This window comes from Equus quagga, chromosome 14 (assembly GCF_021613505.1).
Source record: "Equus quagga isolate Etosha38 chromosome 14, UCLA_HA_Equagga_1.0, whole genome shotgun sequence".
Classification (NCBI taxonomy): Eukaryota; Metazoa; Chordata; class Mammalia; order Perissodactyla; family Equidae; genus Equus; species Equus quagga.
The window spans coordinates 32069777-32090610 of NC_060280.1; the positions used below are offsets into that span (position 1 = coordinate 32069777).

At 38.0% G+C, this 20834-nt stretch overlaps 1 protein-coding gene across 1 annotated transcript in view; it reads right to left on the bottom strand.

Moving 5' to 3' along the window:
- INTS4 (integrator complex subunit 4) overlaps positions 1-20834 on the bottom strand; it is a 93118-nt gene that overhangs the window by 14693 nt on the left and 57591 nt on the right. Inside the window, exons 12-17 of the mRNA XM_046686186.1 lie at positions 15873-16015; positions 13147-13262; positions 10737-10870; positions 9519-9676; positions 2906-2999; positions 1003-1083 (exon numbers count right to left, since the gene is read on the bottom strand). Coding sequence (XP_046542142.1) covers positions 1003-1083; positions 2906-2999; positions 9519-9676; positions 10737-10870; positions 13147-13262; positions 15873-16015 — 726 coding nt within the window. The remainder of the gene's footprint in view (positions 1-1002; positions 1084-2905; positions 3000-9518; positions 9677-10736; positions 10871-13146; positions 13263-15872; positions 16016-20834) is intronic.

The window sequence follows — 20834 nt, forward strand, 5'->3', positions numbered from 1 at the left end:
TTCTTCCAGACTGCTGCTCCCTGGTCCCATCCCTCCCACCATGGCCCATATAGGGACTCTAGTCATTCAGTTCTACTCCCCTACAGCAAGTCACACAGCAAAGTGTGAGAGGGAATCTAGATCAGACGAGAGACCAAGCAGGGTAGGGGAAAGAAAACAGACTCTGGGTATCAGAGGATTGGGCTTAAGTCCCTGATTCTACCACCTATAGTTCTATGAATTTAACCTTGCTGAGCCTTAATTGTTTCATCTGTAAAATGGACTTAATACTTATTCCTACTTAAAGGGATTATTGCGAGAGTTAATTAGACTAGAAATCATTTAGTGAACTGTAATGTAACAATCACAGTCACCATCATTAGCTTCCTACTGGGTCATAATTAGTCGGTCATATACAGGCTCATTATCTGGAAGACATGACTCAGAAGAGTTCCCAAATCCCAATACCTAGAAATGAAGGGAAACTGCTCAAAGCTAGAAAGAAAGAAACGCAAGGCAAATAAAATTAAATGCTACTTAATGAACTGAGGAGAAACATAAGAATCTTTTAACATTCAAGAGATGGTAGAGGCTAAAAACATAAACAACTCAAAATGAGTTCAGCTACATTTCAGATGAAAGATTCAGGATAGTATTTATTGAATTTTATGATATCTGAAACACAAACTGATAATATTTTAGAACACAAAAGAATCTTAAAAATCACCTAATTCAATTGCTACATTTTATAGAGGAGTAAAAATCCAGGGAGATTAAGTAACCTGCTCAATATCACCCAGCAAATTAGAGGCAGACCTAGGACTAGAAGCCAGGTCCCCTGACTCTAACGCCAGTGCTGTGTCTCCTAACCATGCTGCTTCCCATATCACTAACTTCTGTCACAGCTCAAACTGGGGAGGCCACAGCAGAGACAAGGAGCCATGTGAAGGCCTCTGGCTCAGACTTGGGTGAAACCATTCCTAGACAGAGATTCACCTGAGAAGAAGGTCTCAATAAGCTTACCTGTTTTGCTGCTGCTGAAGCCAAATCACTCTGCTTCAAATACAAAGGGGCAGCCACATTCCACAGCTTTTCCTGCAAGGCCTACACAGAGAAATCAGGAAAGAACAGAACACAGAGGTCACAAAGACTGGCATGCCATTTGAGACTTACGTGTTTGTTTTGCTTTGAAAATCTACCATGATCAGGACTTCCTCTCAATCTTATTCTTTTAAGCCAATAAGCCCTACCTATTATAGAGAAAGAGGAGATCAACGATGCATGTTTTCACATGGTTGTAGCCAGAAAGCAGAAGTAATTTTGTACGCTTTTTTGGGTATATAACATTATACCATATTTGTCATGTTGGTGCATAATTCTTCATAAAGATCATTACTGGCTACAGAATACACTGTGCAGCAGACGCGCCACAATTTACTTAGCTCTTCCTCTACTATCAAACACCTGCCTGCTTCAGGATCTAAGTCTGGATGCCTTACCTACCCTGCCACTTGAGTAAACAACATAGTTCTGTCTTCTTTTTAGGAGTAATCTCTTCTCTTTTCCTACTTTAGAAAAGTGGATTCTTTTCAAAGGGCTTCTTATATTCCTATGGAGAAGACAGGATGCCAAGGAAGAAGCAAGAAGAAGCGCCATCGACACAGCACTCACTAGTACCGGACACTAGGGCAAGGGCTTCCACACTGATTCTTACCAACCCATACCTGGGTAGAGACGCTATTAGTCCTATTTCATAGAAGCTTGGAAATCCAAACAACTTTGCAAAGGGGCATGAAGGAACTTTTTGGAAAAAGGGAATTGTTGTATATCTTGACCGTGGTGGTGGTTACACAGGTATATATATTTGAAAGAATCTATCTAACCAAACAAGGGCTATTTAAATCCCAACCCACTTCAGTGTACACACCCACCTTCCATGTATACACACACCTGCACAACCCTAAGCTCACACATCTTACAGTGGGAAATAATTTCTGATTCCTCCATTTAATCTTTTTTTTTAAAGAGTGGCACCTGAGCTAATATCTGTTGTCAATCTTTTTTTCCTTTTTTTTTCTTCTTCTCCCCAAAGCCCCCAGTACATAGCTGTATATTTTAGTTGTAGGTCCTTCTAGTTGTGCTATGTGGGATGCCATCTCAGCATGGCCTGATGAGCAGTGCTAGGTCCGCACCCAGGATCTGAACCAGCAAAACCCTGAGCTGCCAAAGTGAAGCATGCAAACTTAATCACACGGCCATGGAGCCGGTCCCCATTCATTCTAACTTTGGTCAAATATCATTAATCACTTTGAAGACTAACAACATTTGGAACTAAAGCCAAGACAAAGTCTTATCAAGTGAGAATGGCTCTCCTAAATGCTAAGCCTAAATTTATAGCAAAACTCTGCTGCAAAGCTGAAAGCTACTGAACTAGTTTAATTGGTTTTCACCTCAGCAAACTGAAACAGCTTCTTGGGTACAAATTTTGTGTGTGTTTTCATAATCTGACTACCTAGTATAAAATGCCAGCAGGTTGGCCCTTAAAAAGCAATGAAATCAACCTTCAACTAATTTGACTTTGACAAAGTGAAATCAGCATTTTAAGAAAATAATATAAAAGTTCTTTGCTAATCAAATTATAAAAAAACAATTAAAATCCTTGGGATTCTAATGAAAATGGTTATCCAATCTGCTCTAATTACAAAACGATGAAAGATTTCTCCCAAAGTTAAAAAATTCAAATTCCTATATGAGTTAATTCTTTAATTAGAGACAAATATAATTATATTGCAGAGTACATAATTTCTCCATTGCTAAGTGGCTGCATAAGACCATATATTTTTCCACTTACGGCCTCAAAAACTGCCAGATCTGTTAAAGTGCATTCTTAGCATCACAATTATGTACATAATGAATCCAAACCAACCTTGATGAGAAGAAGCTGACATCGAAGATAGGCAGCAGAGAAGTCAGCTACTCCTGCCAGTTCAGACTGAAGTTCTCCAAGTCTCTGCAGATCCCTGAAGTAAATAAAACCCCAAGCCAAACTTAAGATAAGGATAATGACACCAATATAAAGATCACATCAGAAGCATTTTACACCTAGTAAATTGGTCATAAATTTTTAAATGACAACAACCACTGCTGGAGTAGTTATAACGAAACTGGTTCACTCACCATCTGATAGCAGTTTAAGCTGACGTAATTCTTTGGGAAAGTAAAACCATACTATGTTAACAAAAGTCACTATGTTAACAAAAGTCACACGTGATCAAATATTTTGATCAGTAGCTTTACGCTGAGAAGAAACACTAAGGGGAATATTCAACAGAAATGAAACGCTTTACGCTCCATAATATTCATTGTTGTGTGGACTATTATAGTAAAACCCAGTAACCACTTGAATATTCAATTGTAGAGGAATTATTAAATGAAGTACTGTACATCCAGTCAATGAAATATTCCACAGCCATTAAAATATAAAATAGTAATAAGGTATATGATCTCAACTATGTAAAAACTACATATAGGAGAAAAATACAGCAGAGTAGTTTTCTGGATAGAGGTATCAGGGTGCTTTTTTGGTGCCTTCTCCCAACTATGCTTTATGTTCCAAGTGTTTTATACAATGGACAAGTATTTTTTTGTATCATCAGAAAATAAAATTCTTTTAAGGTATTGCTGTGGACTCTGTTGGCTGCCTATCCAGTTAGCCATCCTCCGCTTCTTCCTTACTAATTGAACCCTGCTTTGGTTCAAGGGAAGGTGTCCCCAAATCCAGTTCCAGGTAGAGTCTGATCGACTCTAAGCCAATCAGGTGTCATTTCCCCGGTTATGTGACATATGTGGCCTTATCGGTCCTAATGGAAGGACTTACATTTCATACTTGGAGCAGGTCTGATGGTGGTCTCTCAGTGTCTCTCCTTCCCTCTGTCTCTTTCTGTCTCTCTCTCAATAGACTAAACAAGAATGCTTATAGCTCTGATTGCCACTGGAGCCATATTGTAACTCTGAGAAAAAGGCCTTGGGATAAAGCAAATGCTGAGGACAAGAAAAATCCAAAGAGACAGAGAGAAACTGGGTCCTTAATGATATAAATAAACTACTTGACCACACCATACTTAGAGTTGCCTCTGATTTCTGTTCATATGAGAAAATAAACAGCCATTAAAAACTAGTTTGAGATAAGGATTTTCTGATACTTGCAGTTAAAAGCATCCTAACTGGATGTAGGTATAGACAAAGTGATTGCCACCATACAAAACGTATCTGCCTATGGACAAGAAAACAGTGGCACGCGCAAATAAAATAGTTGTGTTGGGGGCTGGGATTACTGATTTAAACATTTTAATTTTTTTAAATAGAAAATACATACCTAGCTATAGAATTACATCAATAACGTATAAAATTCAAAAGATACTAAAGGTTATACAATTAAATTAGTCCACCTTCCTATACCTGGGTTCTAACCAGTGCACTTTTCCCAGGGGCAACCATCATTACCACTTCTTTTGATTTCTTCTGGAAATATGCTATACATCTACAAAAAGTACTGTTTTTCTTTTCTTTCTTCCTGTTTTGGGAAGGAATGGGTGCGCATAACCTAATGATCCATCTCAGAAAGAATTCATAGAAAGCTGCCTTGTTTTTTAATGGCAGCATCAAAATTTCATATAGAAACGATATCTGTGGTAAACCTGATGATTTGGGTCATGAGGGACATTAACTGCTTCAGGGCTGGCATAATATATCAGGTTTCATAGTAGCCTGTCCAAAATTGTCATATGGATTAAGCCCCTCCCTTCAATCTCAGCCAACTTTCTGATAGCAAATGCTGCTTTCCAAGGACCTTGATACTAGGAAGGGGATGCCCTGGACAGGGGCACAAAATGAATTTTCCCCAAACTGACTGAGGAAAGTGTGGTCTGTGGCTTATTATCACCTCTTGTGAGTTTTGGTGGCCTGAGCTGGTCCTGGAGAGCCAGCACAATAAAAGGCAAGACCTGCACTAGCTAGCACACCTGTGACATGCTATTTTGGAGACCAACTTCTCTCTCCCTTTCACTTCTGTGATCTCTCTCTTGCAAGAGACAGCCCTGAAGCATCCTACTTCTGAACCATTTCCTCTCCAGGAAGATACTGCCTTCTGTTACAGTTATAGACAACACTGACCTGCTGACTATATACATTAGCTGACTGCCCCCAGGTGTTAAGTGATTCTACCAGCCTTGCACTGTAGCAATTGTTCTGAACTGCACAGAACAAGAGGCAACCCAACTAGCCATGGGAAATCTGAACTACAATACAAACAAAAATGGAAACTTGCTAGCCCTGGGCAAAATGCTCTGTGTCCCAGTCTTTCCTCTCTGTACCTCTTTATGTCCACAATCCTCAGGAAGCCTCAGTTTAGACATCCATCAGGAGACTAGGGACTCTAATGAAAAAGGTACAAAGAGTATCTTCTATGTGCCCTGAACTAAGTGTGCTGGGTGTTTCCTCACATTTAGTCTTTACAGTGTGACCTGCAATTAATCCCCTTTCACTGAGAATAAAACTGAAGATCAGAGTTTAAGTGGTTTGCCCAAGGTCACAGAATTAATAAGTGCCGAAAAAAGGCCGTGAACTCAGGTCTGTCTGACTCTAACAGTCTTTTTTTAAAACTATATCATATTGCATTTCATTTATTTATTCGGTAATGAACTCATTTTATTTATGAATTACATCAACTATAGATGAGACCAAAACTGATTTAAAATCAGATACATATTAAGCCACATTTCTACAGATGTGATCTGGCAGGGCAAAAGAGTCCCTCCCAGGCACATACACTGTAGCAATCCTTAGTCCACATGATGACAATAAGTACTATTTAAAAAATATTATAATAAAACAAGTTTACATATATTGCAATTTTTTTTTTAAGTTTACACAATAAGCTGAAATAGTTAATTTTAAAATCTTTGTTTAAAGATAGTCAAAAAGACTCGGGATGTGTAAATCAAATGTTTATAGCTAAACATTTCTTTCAATCTCTTATAATCTCTAAACATCAAATTTACACAATTAATGTCTCTTAGTAGTTTGGCAGAATAACAAGGAATGTTAGAAAATGCAAAACGAGTACAGAGTCCTGATGACTTTTCAAAAGCTATCTTCAGCCTTGCACCCAGATGATCACAAAGTACAAACATTTTATTTCCACCTCTTTAGTTACTAGACTAGTTCCCAGAGGCACTACTCCTTAGAGACATTGAAAGTTGCATAGCAAGAGGAGGATTTTAAAGAATTTAACCAAGAAATTCTTTAAAGGTTGGTGTTTAAAAGAGTTCTCACAAGGAAATAAGTGTATTTCTATCGATTCCAGATAAATGAAGCCATATCTGTTTCAAATTCAAATAAGCTGTTTCACTCCAAAAGAACAATTGTCTATCATGGAATACTTCTAAAGTGATAGGGTTTACTGAAACAATAACATGTATTCCCAGTAACAGCACCTTAATGGACTTACACAAAAAATCCAAACTCCGAAAAATCAGTTCTTTATTGGAAAGACCAGTGACTGCAGCATTCTATACAAAACAAACTCCTCCAACACCAGTGAATTTAGAAACACAATTACATTTATAAAGTTGGGATCGGACTGACTTACAAATATCAAGAGCATATCTAGTGTGTCAAATGAGTCACAATTAGATTTAAATTTTAAAGCAAAATTTCATATATGCCCTACGATTATCTACCTAACTGCTATTCTCAAAATGCTTTCCAGGTATCATTATAATAATTTTCACAACAGTCCTGTGAGCTATACAGTACCCTCAATTTACAGATGAGGGAGTTGAGGCCCAAGATCATGTAACTAGGAAGTGATAAAACTTGAACCAAGTCCTTTGGTTTTAAATCTCATTATACTAGATGCTTCATGTCACACAAAATGTTACCCAGAAACAGAGCAGTATGATGAGATGGGAGGGCTACGAAGACCTATGTTCTAGTCCAGGACTTTGCTGTTCCTTGTCCTTGATAGTCTTCTCCCTTCTTCACCTAATTTCTATTCATTCTTCAGGTCACTGCTTAGACCACCCAAGGAAGGGTTTAGGTGCCCCCTTCCATTCTCCTAGAGAACCTGTACTTCCTGTACTGCAGCGTGAAGAGCACAATACCACATCTCCTGTTCACCTAGCTATCTCCCCAACTAGGCTGTAAGATCCCTCGCAGCAGACACTATGCCCTATTTACTACTGTTTCCCTTCTGCCTAGCACAGTGCCTGGCAGATGATGGATACTCAAAAAACCATATAACAAATGAATGAACCCCAGCTCCCTCACTCACTGTAAAAAATTGGGAAATTCTCATGGGACTGTTTTCAAATTCAATGAAATAATGTACATACAGCAGCTAGAAGAGTGGGTACATAGTGGGCACTTGATAGACAGCAGCTCTTGTTATGATCAAGGTTAGCAGAGCCTTACAGAACATCCATCTATATACCTGGAGGTGAGGTATGGCCAGAAGAAAATGCCATCTGTAAAAATCTTAAAAGTCTTCATTCCTGCTTAAGCCATCCTAACCAGAGTTTTCAACAAATATTTACTGAGCTCCCTCCTATAAGGCACCTAAGGTACAGTGGTGAAGACAAAGTAGTTATGTCAAGTTCTAGAAATAAACAAAAAAATCATCTCCCAGAGCCTTCAGTGAACTGAGCAGAATTTCTGTAGGTGAGATCTTGATTGGGTTAAATGACTGCTTGGATTACAACAAACGGTGACATGTATGATGGTGAAGTTTGTTTTTTAGTTTTACACCAGTACTAACAAGTAAATGGCCCAAGTCCTAATCAGAGAAACTTCTGTATGAAACTCTAACTAACATTTCACTTTTCAACAACTACAGAAAATGTAAGTTCTGAAGAACCCCAGGGGTCATCTGATCTAATCTCCACTTGACACAGAAACCCCTTCACTGCTGCATACCACAGAGTATTAATTTTAGAGTCAAACAAAGCTGGATTTAAATTCCGGTTCTGCTTCTTCCTAGCAAATTGCTTCACTTCCCCAAATTTCCATTTTTTCCCTGTGAAATGGTAACAACATCTAACTGCAATAATGGTTGTAAAATATAGCAGGTCGTCAATGACTACTGCACCACCTGCTTTCCTTCCTGAATCTTTCACCATACTGACCACTCTCCTCAGAACGCACTTAGACATAGAAACACAGCACTGAGGACTGACCACAGCCCTAGAACAGTGGTCTAACCAGCCTGATAAATGGTAAAACCCAGCCTGATGATAAAACCCAGATCATGAGGGCCACTCAAACCCACAGGTGTTTACTGAGCACCTACTAAGAGCCAGCACTGCAGCTGATGACCAAATCGGCTTGCTTTTGTGCATTTGACTTGCTTTAGTGCCAATAGGATAAAAAACTTTCAAGGACAAAACCTAAATGTTTATTTAGACGGGGCTGAGTTAGGAAGTAAGGCGTATTTTCCTGGGCTCAGGGCCAACAACTTTAGATAGTGGATTCTAAAACTAATCACTTTGATGAGAGAACACAAGAGGAAAAAAATGTGATCGAGGCATCACTTCAGGGTCAGCAAACTTGTTCTGTAAAGGGTCAGATAGTAGATATTTTAGGCTTTGCAAGCCATAAGGTGTCTGTAGCAACTACTCTGCCACTGCAGCATGAAAGCAGCCATAGACAATACCTAAACGAATGAGAGCAGCTGTGTTTCAATCAAACCTTATTTATAAAAGCAGATAGACATTGTTTTTGCTAGGGTCAAATGGATTTCAATTCTTTTCATATCATCCAGGACATTGTAATAAGGTTTGGCAGAGTCTGCTGGTTGTTCCCCAACATCCTCCCCTTCTTCCCGAGTAACAGTCACCAAACTTTAGCTAAGCACTAGTCACCCAGAATAAAGACTACATTCCCAGCTCCTTGCAGCTAGATATGGCCATGTGACTTAAGTTCTAGTCAATGGGATGCAAGTTAAATTAAAACATGCAACTCTGGGGAAGTGTCTTTAGAAGTGGGTGAGGGTGTAAATGACACCCTTTTCCTGCTCCTTCCCTTTTCCTGCAGGCTGGAATAGAGAGGGCATAGTTAGAGGTGGGTCTTTAAGCAGAGGCCACTTGACGCAGAAGATGGAGAAACAAGAAAAGAATGAGCCTAGGCCCCTGACAACTATCTCAGCTCTGTCCTGCCTGTGAGAAATAATTAACCTGTCCTCTTACTTGGCATTTTTCTGTCACCTAATCTAACTAATATACAAGGAAAGAAAAACTAAAATCAGCTTCTTTGTAACTCTAGTTTTTTACTAATCATCAATCTGGTCATGAACACAAAGAGCTTTTCTTTATAATATGCTCAAACCACAATCTAACCCAAATACAAACAGATCATAAAAGCATATGTGAGTGTAGGCCAACAGAGTCTGAAAACCAGCCTGTAACCAACACTGGAAATCAAAACAGTCAAGCTGAGCCCAACGACAGGGTTAACTCTGCAAAGGAAAGAGGTGGTCACCTCACCTGATGGTGAACTCCAGCAGCTCCTGTGCTCCCTGAGGGTCCAAGTGCTGCAGACTGTACACCCTCTCAAGGCTCTGCTGCAGGAACTGATGGGAAGGATCCTCGTGAGGCGTGAGACTCGGGGAAACGGCTGACGACACTAGTTTTCTACCTGGTAACTAAGCAAACATAGAGGGGTTACAGTGCCATCAAATTCTGTGGCTCAGCTTTTGGTGACACAAAAAAAAAACAGAAAAAAATGCGAGCCAACCAAAGGAAAGGGAAAAAAGGCTTGGTGATTCTGTAAATAACCTTTCTTTCCTTCCCCAGCTTCAGTGGGAGAAAGGGAAAGAGAACATGGGTCTACCCAAGGTAGCCACAAACTGCAAGGAGAAAAAGAAAAGAGAATGGTATAATATTATTTTCTATTGCTAACAGAAATAAATGGGCTAACCATAGAAATGGGACAAAAATTGTCCCATTATCTGTTGTCGCATTTATGTTTAAACTTTATTTGATCTTTCACTTCATAGAAGAGTGATGATTTATTCCCAAATAAGTATATATAGAATGCTATAAAAATGTCTTATATGATGATAATTCTTGTTCTTACTATTAAAAGTGGTTATCTTTTAAGAAGGGAATGAGGAGGGGAGAGCAAAGAGGATTTCACTTTTAATTTTGTATCTTCTATACAGTTTAAATTTTCTAACCATGTACATACATTGCTCTAAATAAAGTGATTTAGTTACCTAAGCAGTGATGAATTAACAAACATAAAGAGCTTAGAAAACTACCTGCACACAGTTTGCATTCAATAAGTGTTTGCTACTATTATCATTATGGTTCATTTTTAAAGTTTTTTCTTTCTATATCTCTAGGTTTTAAAAATAATAAAGACTTTATTATTAAAAAATAAACTTGTTGAGAATTATGGCTTTATGTAAATGTTAAAATACAGCGCAATCTAATCCGTGGTCTAAAATATATTGTTCTAGATTCTTTTTTCTTGCCTAACATAACATAATCAATAACCCAGAGTCATTTAAAAAATGAATCTTCTTAAAAGGTAAAGGATACAGAAGCAAAAGTACAAAACACTGGGAGAGAGCCCAAGAGAGAAAGAGAATAAATGAATGAGTTTTCAAAGAATATATAGTCTGCTTTCTGTTACTGAACAACCACAAAAGACCAAAATCAAAAAACCAAAAACAAGGACAAAAGATGTTTTCAACATACCCTCAAGGCAGGAACAAGATGAGAAAGACTGTCTCGGAGGTAGGCATAGTGCCTGAAGGTATGATCTGAGAACAGTGCTGGCATTGTGGGACAGGTCTTGGCAGCATTGAAAATAAGAACCAAAACTGCAATGTCTGATGGATGAGAGGGTTAAGTAAACCTGGAGGTATAAACGGTTGAGTTTGGCCAGAATCTGGTGCCCCAACTTGCCACTCCGAAAATTCCCATTAAATGACTACAATTTTCAAACAAAGAAACACAAATTCAAACAAAGAAACACACTACCCGACTCCAAGTTACCCCAATTACCCCTCCAATTAACAAAGGTTTTTAAAAATAATGCCTGATGCTACTGAGAATACTAACAAACGGAAACTTTCAGTACATTGCCTACTAAACTATATACTGGCATAATTCCTTTGGACAACAATTTAGTACTAGACAGTAAGAGCCGTAGAAATACCGGGTAATTCCACATCTCAAAATCTGCTCTAAGTAAATAATCAAATAGTACAGAATCATTTATAATAGCAAATAATCAGAAACAACCTAAATGTCCAAAACCTGGAGAATGATTATACAACTTGTGCTTCATCTATTTGATGGAGTATTATACAATCATTAAAAATTATATTTACAAAGAATTTATAATATTGTTTAATATATAATATATAAATATATATTTAAGATTTATAATACAAGCATTTTGTCATAAGTGAAAAAAGCAGGGTCCAAAATATATGCAGGATATGAGAGCAGCTGTTATCAAATATTTGTTGATGAAATAAACTATGTTAAAAAACAAAATAATAGCAAAATCCCAACCTCAAGCTTTTAAAAAGGGGGAAGGAAATACACAATATTAACAGTCAATTACTTTGGTTAGTAGGACTTCAGGAATTAAATATGAAGTTTCTTCTTTCTACTTTTTTGAATTTTCTATGTATATTAATTTTATAAGAGAGGGAAAATCAGAAATTAAAAGTAAAAGATAAACATATCTTCCAATCTTCCATATGCATCCCAATGGCAGAGCCTGCTATTTGCCTACCTGATATCCATTCTTCCCTTTTTCCTTACTATCAGAATACTGATTTTATTCCAAATATCCTCTAACATCCTGCCTACAACCTGGGCCTGGTGATTAGAGCTCTAGCAAGACTCTTGGACCACTGAAAACGGCAGAAAAGAAAAACAGAAGGAACCTGGATTACAAGAATAACGTGGAGTTGCTATACCAGCCCCAGACTGCTTACTTCCAGACTTCTTTTACATTGGAGAAAAATAAAAACAGTAATTTGTTCAAGCTACAATTGGGGGCAATCTCTTACTCACAGCCACATATATTTCCTAAATAACATGATGATCCAACTACCCACAAAAGTACCTTAACATAAGAGGCTTCCAAAAATGTTCAGTGTTTTTTTTTAACGTGAAAGGGCCTTCAGATTTCAGAGCACTTCAATACGTCACGTGAGATTTGTAGTGAATACCTAGCCCACAAGCCCCTCTCTGATGAGCTGAATTTCAAACAGCTATAGCACTGCACCTTTAGAGCTAAGGTCCGGGATGTGCCCTTCTTAGAGGTAAATATAGAATTAGGCATTGGTTAGCACATCAATCACACAGATCTTTAAAAACATTCTCCAAACACACTGTGAAAATAAACAGAATTGAGAGAATACAATGGTCATCTTACAACAGCCAGTTATTTGGCTGATCCCTGAATCTCAATAAATGCCCCTAAACCTCACCACGGATCTGCCATAGAGCAAAAAGAACCATGGGAAAGCATGGATGCACTGATGTAAATGTACTCTTGTAAACAGAAAACAATCCAATTGCACGGCAGGCTGTCCATGGCTATCACAAACCCACTGAACTTGCATCAGAGGCAGAGTAATTAGACTAATCACAGCTCAGCCAATCCCCTCCTTCATGCTGCAGATCAAATTAAACACGGAAAAAGATATAGGGGGAAGTCCACAGGCTTTAAAACCAAAGATGTCTGGCTATGAATCCCAGATTTGCTGCTTGGAGAGTTAAATAGCCTCCCTGAGTCTCAGTTTCCTCATCTGTAAACTGGGAATAATACCTCCTTCCAGGGTTGTCTGGAAGATCAGTGATAAAATGTATAAGGCATTAAAACAGTATGTGGAATATAGTTAGGTGTTCAATCAATAAGCAGTAAAAAAATATATTAATTATTAGTAGTATTAAATGGCAAAGGCAAACTGCTGTGAAAACAAGAATGAAAGCTGAGAATAATAACCACTAGGCTCGTTCAGGATATACTCTTACCTAACAGAAAGGAAAAAAATAAGACTCAGACCACCTAAGCTACACTGCAGAAAAAGATGACAAAATTCCCTGCCACGTCAGCAGGGCCTATCCTAAGCACAGAGGATACAAGCTGGATCATCCATGTCTGGTTCAGCTGTGTCAAAAAACGGGTGGGTGCTCAGGAGCTCTGGCACCAAGGGAAGCACCAGGGTTGGATGCCGACTTCCCAGAAACTTCAAGCATCTGAAACAAAGAAAATGAGAGCCCATTTTAGTAAGCTAATAAATGCTTTAAGAAGTACTGGGAATTGGAATCAGAAAACCTAATTTAGGATCACAAATTCTCAACCATCTACTTTTGCTATCTCTATGACTTCAGATAAGTCACTCAATTAATTCATGTTAAAAATTGGTTATTATGGGGGCTGGCCCCGTGGCCGAGTGGTTAAGTTCGCGCGCTCCGCTGCAGGCGGCCCAGTGTTTCGTTGGTTCGAATCCTGGGCGCGGACATGGCACTGCTCACCACGCTGTGGCAGCGTCCCACATACCACAACTAGAAGGACCCACAACGAAGAATATACAACTATGTACCAGGGGTCTTTGGGGAGAAAAAGGAAAAAAATAAAATCTTTAAAAAAAAAAAAAAATTTGGTTATTATGAAGATAAAAGAGCTGGTATAGCAGATACTATACTGGTCATTTAACCAACAGCCATTTCCCCCATCTTCCTTGCCAAGAGAACCCTAATTTTACTCAGGTATCAGGTAGGTACCAAAGTGCTCAGATAAGGTAGGCCCAGCCCCAGGACTCAACCACAGTTGGTCTAAACCCATCATGGCAAACTTAGTCCCATTTCCTGTGACTGGTTTGCAGGTAGTCCAGTAACTCAATTCTGGTCAATGGAGTAAGAAGGAGAGTCTGCTGGGGAGCTTCTCAGGAATAGTTTCCTAACTAAACAAAAAGAAAAATGCCTGAGAAGGAGTTCTCTTTCCTTTCTGTCTTAAGATATTGTCTTATGAGGCAGCCATCTTGCACTATGAGGAGAAAGTCAAGGGAATCACAGAGAAATCAACCAGAGTAGTATTAACTCTGTTAAACTGTTGAAAGATCAATCCTGAAACCAACTTTCTGACTTCTTGTTATGCAAAAAATTTAGATATTGTTTAAGCCACTTTTAATCAAATTTTCTGCTACTTGTAGGCAAAAGCATTCTAACTGACATCCTGGGTGAAGTTCTGAAATCAGAAGAGACCTGACCTGAAATAGGAAACTTAATAACTGTGTGGCCTTGGGCAGATAAATTTCTTACCTACAAAATGGTATTAGAAATCATTACCTCATATCGTTGCTACAAGGATTAAATGAGATAATGAATGAACAGTACTTAGCAAGGTGTCTGTCATATACTAAGAACTCAATTAGCTATTAGCTAGCTATTATTAACTGGCTATTAGTCAAATACTATGACTACAGGAAGGCCCTTTATAAGCTACAAAGAACTACACAAGAGCTGGTAATCACGCATTTTTATTATTTTTTATTTGTTAAGTTGTGGTTTAGAAGGTGTGCTGAATTGAAAAGAAATATAAATCTTAATTTCTATTATTATTGAGTTTATAATCCAGCTGAGGCAAAGATGACTAACATTACAAGGTAATGAACTATCAAGTGGATGATACTCTGCTTTCTACCCATCAAAGGTAGAAGAGGTCACTACGATCAGAGGAAGTTTCACAGAGGAGATGGGACTTCCCCAGGGACTGGAACATAGGTAGACTAGCAAAAGAGAGAAAACAAATACCATGAAAAAATTCATGGATACATGGGGTATGAAAGCCATCACATTTAAAACACTTGATATTGTAGAGAAAGCACACTTTTCTCTAGTCCTGTTTTTCCCTCAATGTGGAAAGAACTTAATTCACTAATTTTCTGACCTCTCTCAGCCCTTTCTCTCACAGTGAGTAAACTGTATCAGAACTGCAGTTACTGATATAGGTGTTTCTCCCCACTACAACCCCCACACCCGAAATGACTGAGCACTCCTTGAAGACAATCAGTAAACATGCTGAATTGAGCTGAACTGGACTGAACAAACATGAAAGAAACGGCAAAACAGAAAATCAGATAGCAAAAATGTTACTTGGAGCAAGAATCCCTGGTATTTCTAGTTTTTAATATATCTTCCAAGTACCTGATTTGACCCATAGTTTTTCTACTTTTAGTAACAAATTTTTCTGAAAATCAATAAATTATACAGTTGGAGTGACCTCATCACATAAGATCATTTAAATAGGCGAAGCACAATAACACACATTTTATATTAAATGTATGCAAGTAGTTCCTCAAACAGCAATTCATGAACAGCATTAACAGTTTGACTCTAGTCAGTAAAGCCAGAGGTAATCAGGGGAAAACAGGATTGTGATTTTCCATCTGTAAACTAAGGGGTGGCCCTGCCTCTAATCTCTACAATGATAGTTGTGATCCTGTATAAAGTGCAAAACAGACAAAGGAGAGATTAACACTAGACAGGAGGAAAAGGAAATCTAATCAATTCATCTCTGTACCTCCAACACTTACCACGGGGCTTGGCACACAGTAAGCACATAGCAGGCACATAACATTTGCTGGTGGATGGATGGACAAATGAATACATAATCTAAAATGCGATCTTCAGTTTAGGATTCAGACTCCTGAGAATTGGGTTAAGCTCAGTTGGATTAACTCAGGTTTCTAAATTGAACGGAAAATTGACAGCCATACCCTCAATCTATGATGATCCACTGAATAATGTCAATATTGTACATTTACCACATTGGACTCAGTGAGCAAATGAGCAAAAAGTCCTTACTTCCATATGGAGTCCCTGTCAGTAGGGTACTTGGTTAAATTTTTCAGCAGCTCCACCAGTGCAAGATGAATCCCTTCTTTGGTTGAAACATTAGTACAGCATAAGAGTTCATGAAGAGCCTCTCTGATATCTCTGGATGAATCCTTTAAAAAAAAAAAAGGTCATAATAACAGCAGTCAGTGTGGATGAGCTATTATGGAGGAGTGTACAAATTACAATGGGAGTACAGGGCAAAAAGTCTCCCAGTTTTCTGGGAGTGGAGGGGCTGATGGTTGAGAAGATTTCACAGAGGAGGTGACATTTCAAGTGAGATTTGAAGAATTCATTCACTTATTCATTTATACATTCAACACTTATTGAATACATTATACAGCCAAACATTTATCAAGCACCTACTATGTCCCAAGTGCTAGGGATATGGCTGCGATTAAAATCAAATCCCTGTTCTCAAGAGCTTCATTCTAGTGAAAAGACAAAAATAAATAACTAAATATATACGTCAGAGAGTGATAAATATTATGGAGAAAGTATAAAGCAGGTTAAGGGTAAGGGAGTTGGCATATGTGGGGTACTTTACATGGGATAACCAAAGGGAACAGCAAACATAAAGGCCATGAAGGGAAGCATGTTTGAAAAATAGCAAGGAAGCCAGTGTGGCTAGAGCAGAGTAAACAGGGAGTAGTATGAGATGACGTCAGAAGTGGCCTCTTCCCTCCCAATGCCTCCTGCTTGACCTCGCTAAAATGATTAGAAAAGGTCACCAACAACTTCTAATGCTAAAGTCAATGGACACCTCATTTCTACTCTTACTTGATATCTCCATAGCATTTCCTGCCAGTTCTTTAAAACTTTAATGTAATTTAAAACATACATAAAAGCAGAGATAATAAATTCCCAGTTCCAACAATTAACTCATCGTCCATTCTGTTTCATCCGTACCTTTACCCACTCCTCCCAATGAGATCACTTCGAAGCCAATCAGAGAAATCATAGCTTTCCATCAGTAAATATTTCCACAAATCTCTTTTTAAAAATGATTCTTCACAGAAAGAAAACACAAAACCAGTATCATGCTTAAAAATTTAATAATTCTTTAATATCAAAATATCCCGTCAGTACTCAAATTTCCCTGACTCCAAAACTTTTTGTTGGCTCTAATCAGGCTCCAGCTAAGGTCCACATATTACAATTGGGTTAAATATGTCCCTTAAGTATCTTTTAATAAGCAAAATCCCTTCACATTTCACTTTCCCCTCCAACCCCTGCAATTTCTCCCCTGTATGTCCTGTGATGGTGTTTAGATTTAGAGGCGTGATCAGATCCAGGTTAAATTTTTTTTAATTTTTAATTTATTTTTTATTAGTATTTTTAAAAATTTTTTAAAATGTTATTGAGGTCATATTGGCTTTTAACACTGTAAATTTCAGGAGTACATTATTATATTTCAGTTTCTGTATAGACTGCATTGTGTTCACCACCAATAGTCTAGTTTTTATTGCTCACCATATACGTGCCCCTTCACCCCTTTCACCCTTCCCCCACCCCCTTTTCCTCTGGTAACCACTAATCTGTTCTCCTTATCTATGTGTGTGTTTGTTTATCTTCCACATATGAGTGGAATCATTCGATATTTGTCTTCCTCTGCCTGACTTATTTGGCTTAGCATAATTCTCTCAAGGTCCATACATGTTGTTGCAAATGGCACAATTTTGTCTTTTTTATGGCTGAATAGTATTCCATTGTGTATATATACCACACCTTCTTTATCCATTCATCCATTGATGGGCACTTGGGTTGTTTCTGTGTCTTGGCTATTGAGAATAAATGCTGCAGTGAACATAGGGGTGCACAGCCTTTATGAATTGTTGATTTCATATTCTTTGGATAAATACCCAGTAGTGGAACAGCTGGGTCGTATGACATTTCTATGTTTAGTTTTTTGAGAAATCTCCATACACTGTTTTCCATAGCAGCTGTGCCAGTTTGCATTGCCACCAGCAGTGTATAAGGGTTTCCTTTTCCCAACATCTTCTCCAACACTTGTTATTTCTTGTCTTGTTAATTATTACCATTCTGATGTGTGTAAGGTGATATCTCATTGCAGTTTTGATTTGCATTTCCCTAATAATTAGTGATGTTGAACATCTTTTCATGTGCCTTTTGGCCATCTGGATATATTCTTTGGAAAAATGTCTGTTCAGATCCTCTGCCCATTTTTTGACCAGGGTGTTCAATTTGTTGTTGCTGAGTTCTTTACATATTTTGGAAATTAAGCCCTTGTCAGATATATGATTTGTAAATATTTTCTCCCAGTTGGTGGGGTGTCTTTTCGTTTTGTTGACGGTTTTCTCTGCTCTGCAGAAGCTTTTTAATCTCATGTAGTCCCATTTGTTTACTTTTTCTTTTGTTTCTTTTGCCTGAGTAGGCATGGTATTTGAAAAGATACTGCTAAGACCGATATCAAAGAGTGCACTGCCTATATTTTCTTCTAACAGTTTCACAGTTTCAGGTCTTACATTCAAGTCTTTAACCCATTTTGAGTTAATTTTTTTGTATGGTGTAAGATAATGGTCTACTTTCATTCTTTTGCATGTGGCTGTCCAGTTTTTCCAACACCATTTACTAAAGAGACTTTCCTTTCTCCATTGTATGTTCTTGGCTCCTTTGTCAAAGATTAGTTGTCCCAATTTTTCTTTTTTATAAGACCACTTCATAGGTGGTACTGTGCACTTCGATGTCTGTTTCTTTTTTGGGATGTTAGCAACCACTGATGATCACTGACTAGATCTAGTAATTCATTAAAGTTGTAAAACAATAATACACAAATTCTATCATTCCTCTGCATTTATTAACTGGAATACTTCTACCAAGAGAAATCTTCCTTTATCAACCAGCTAGTTATCTTGAAGTTCAGTTTATGTAGGAAAAAAGAAGGATAAATGCTTGATTGCTTAATTTACCAGTTTTCAAAATGAGTTGACTATTAATCTTCCAAACATGACTAACATACTGTTTTGTTTTTTAAGTTTCATTACAAAATCATGAATTTAAACATATTTGCAGTTATAATTCTTAATGATGTGTTTCACCTTTGGCCAGTGAGAGGCTATTTAATTTGTCTCCTGGGTCTTTCTGATACAATCTTATAGGTCTTTGATGGCTAATATTTGCTTTCTGTATGACAACGTGGTATAAGTTCATCTTGTTACGTTTCTCGTGCCAGACCTGGAACCAGCCACTTCTCTTATGAATTTTGGTTCCTTTTAGAAGGAAATAGGATCTCCAAAGCATCTTTTTAAGTCAGGTTTACTGACATATAATTTACATTCTGTAAATTTATCTTTTTTAGTGTAGATTTATATGAGTTTAACAAATGCATATAGTTATGTAACCACCATCACAATCATGATATAAAACATTCTGATCACCCAAACACTTTCCTAGCGTCTCTTTGTAGTCTACTCCTCACCTCCAGCCTCTGGCAACCACTGAGATATCTCCTGCTACAGTTTTGTCTTTTCCAAAACGTCATATAAATGGAATCAGAGATCATGCTGCTTCTTGAGTCGGCAACTTTCACCTAGCATAATGCATTTGAGATTCATCCACGTTGTTACGTGTATTAGCAGCTCATTCCTTCTTATTACTGAGTAGTATTCCATTGTATAGATGTACCACAGTTTACCCATTCACCAACTGAAGGATTCTGTGTTGTTTCCAGTTTGGGATTATTATAAATAAAGCTGCAATAAACATTTGCATATGGGATTTTGCATGAAAATGTTTTCAACTCTCTTTAGGAAATACTTCAGAGGTGGACTGTGGGATCACATGGTAAGTGGAGGTTTAACTTTATAAGCAATTGCCGTGCTGTTTTCCACAGTGATTCTACCATTTTGCACTCCCACCAGCAGTGTATGAGCGTGCCAGTTGCTCCCCACCCTCACAGCACTTGATATTGTCAGGGTTTCTTTTCTTCTTTTTTCCCAGCCATTCTAATAGGTATGTTGTAATATCTCACTAAGGTTTTAATTTGTATTTCCCTAATGCAACTGAATAATCTGCTTTTTATTACTGACTTCTGAGAATTCTTTTTTTTTGGAGGAAGATTAGCCCTGAGCTAACATCTGCTGCCCATCCTCCTCTTTTTGCTGAGGAAGACTGGCCCTGAGCTAACATCCATGCTCATCTTCCTCTACTTCATATGTGGGACGTCTGCCACAGCATGGCTTGCCAAGCGGTGCACAGGTCCACTCGGGATTCAAGCCGGTGAACCCCGGGCTGCCAAAGTGGAATGTGAAAACTCAACCACTGCACCACTGGGGTGGGCCCTGAGAATTCTTTATATATTCTTTATCAGATATGTATTTTGCAAATATTTTTCTCAGTCTGCAGTATGTCTTTTCAAAAACATTTTCTTTTAGCTTAGAAAAAAAGAAACTTACTGTCTCCATTCTGGAGGCTTGAGATCCAAAACCAAGTTACTAGCAGGTCTGGTTCCTTGTGAGGGCTGAGGGAGAATCTGTTCCATGCTTCTCTCCTCGCTTCTGGTAGGCTTGGCATTCCTTGGCTTGTAGATGGCATTCTCTCTGGGTCTTCACACTGTGTTCCCCCATGCATGTTTCTGTATCCAAATCCACCTCCTCCCCTTTTATGGATGGTTTATATACCAAAAGCATTCTGTGTGTTTGCTTTGGTCTCATTATCTCTCTTTACTGTGGTAAAATATACATAAAACTTACCATTTTAAGTGTACAGCTCTATGGCATTAAGTACATTCACATTGTTTTGCCATCTTTACAATTTCTTCAGTGTCTTTTTGAAGAGCTTTTTAATTTTGATGCAGTGCAATTTATCTAGTTATTTCTTTTATGGGTTAAGCTTTTGGTGTTCTATCTAATCCAAGGTCTAAACCAAGGTCACAAATATTTTCTCCTAAAAATTTTATATCTTAAGTTTTAC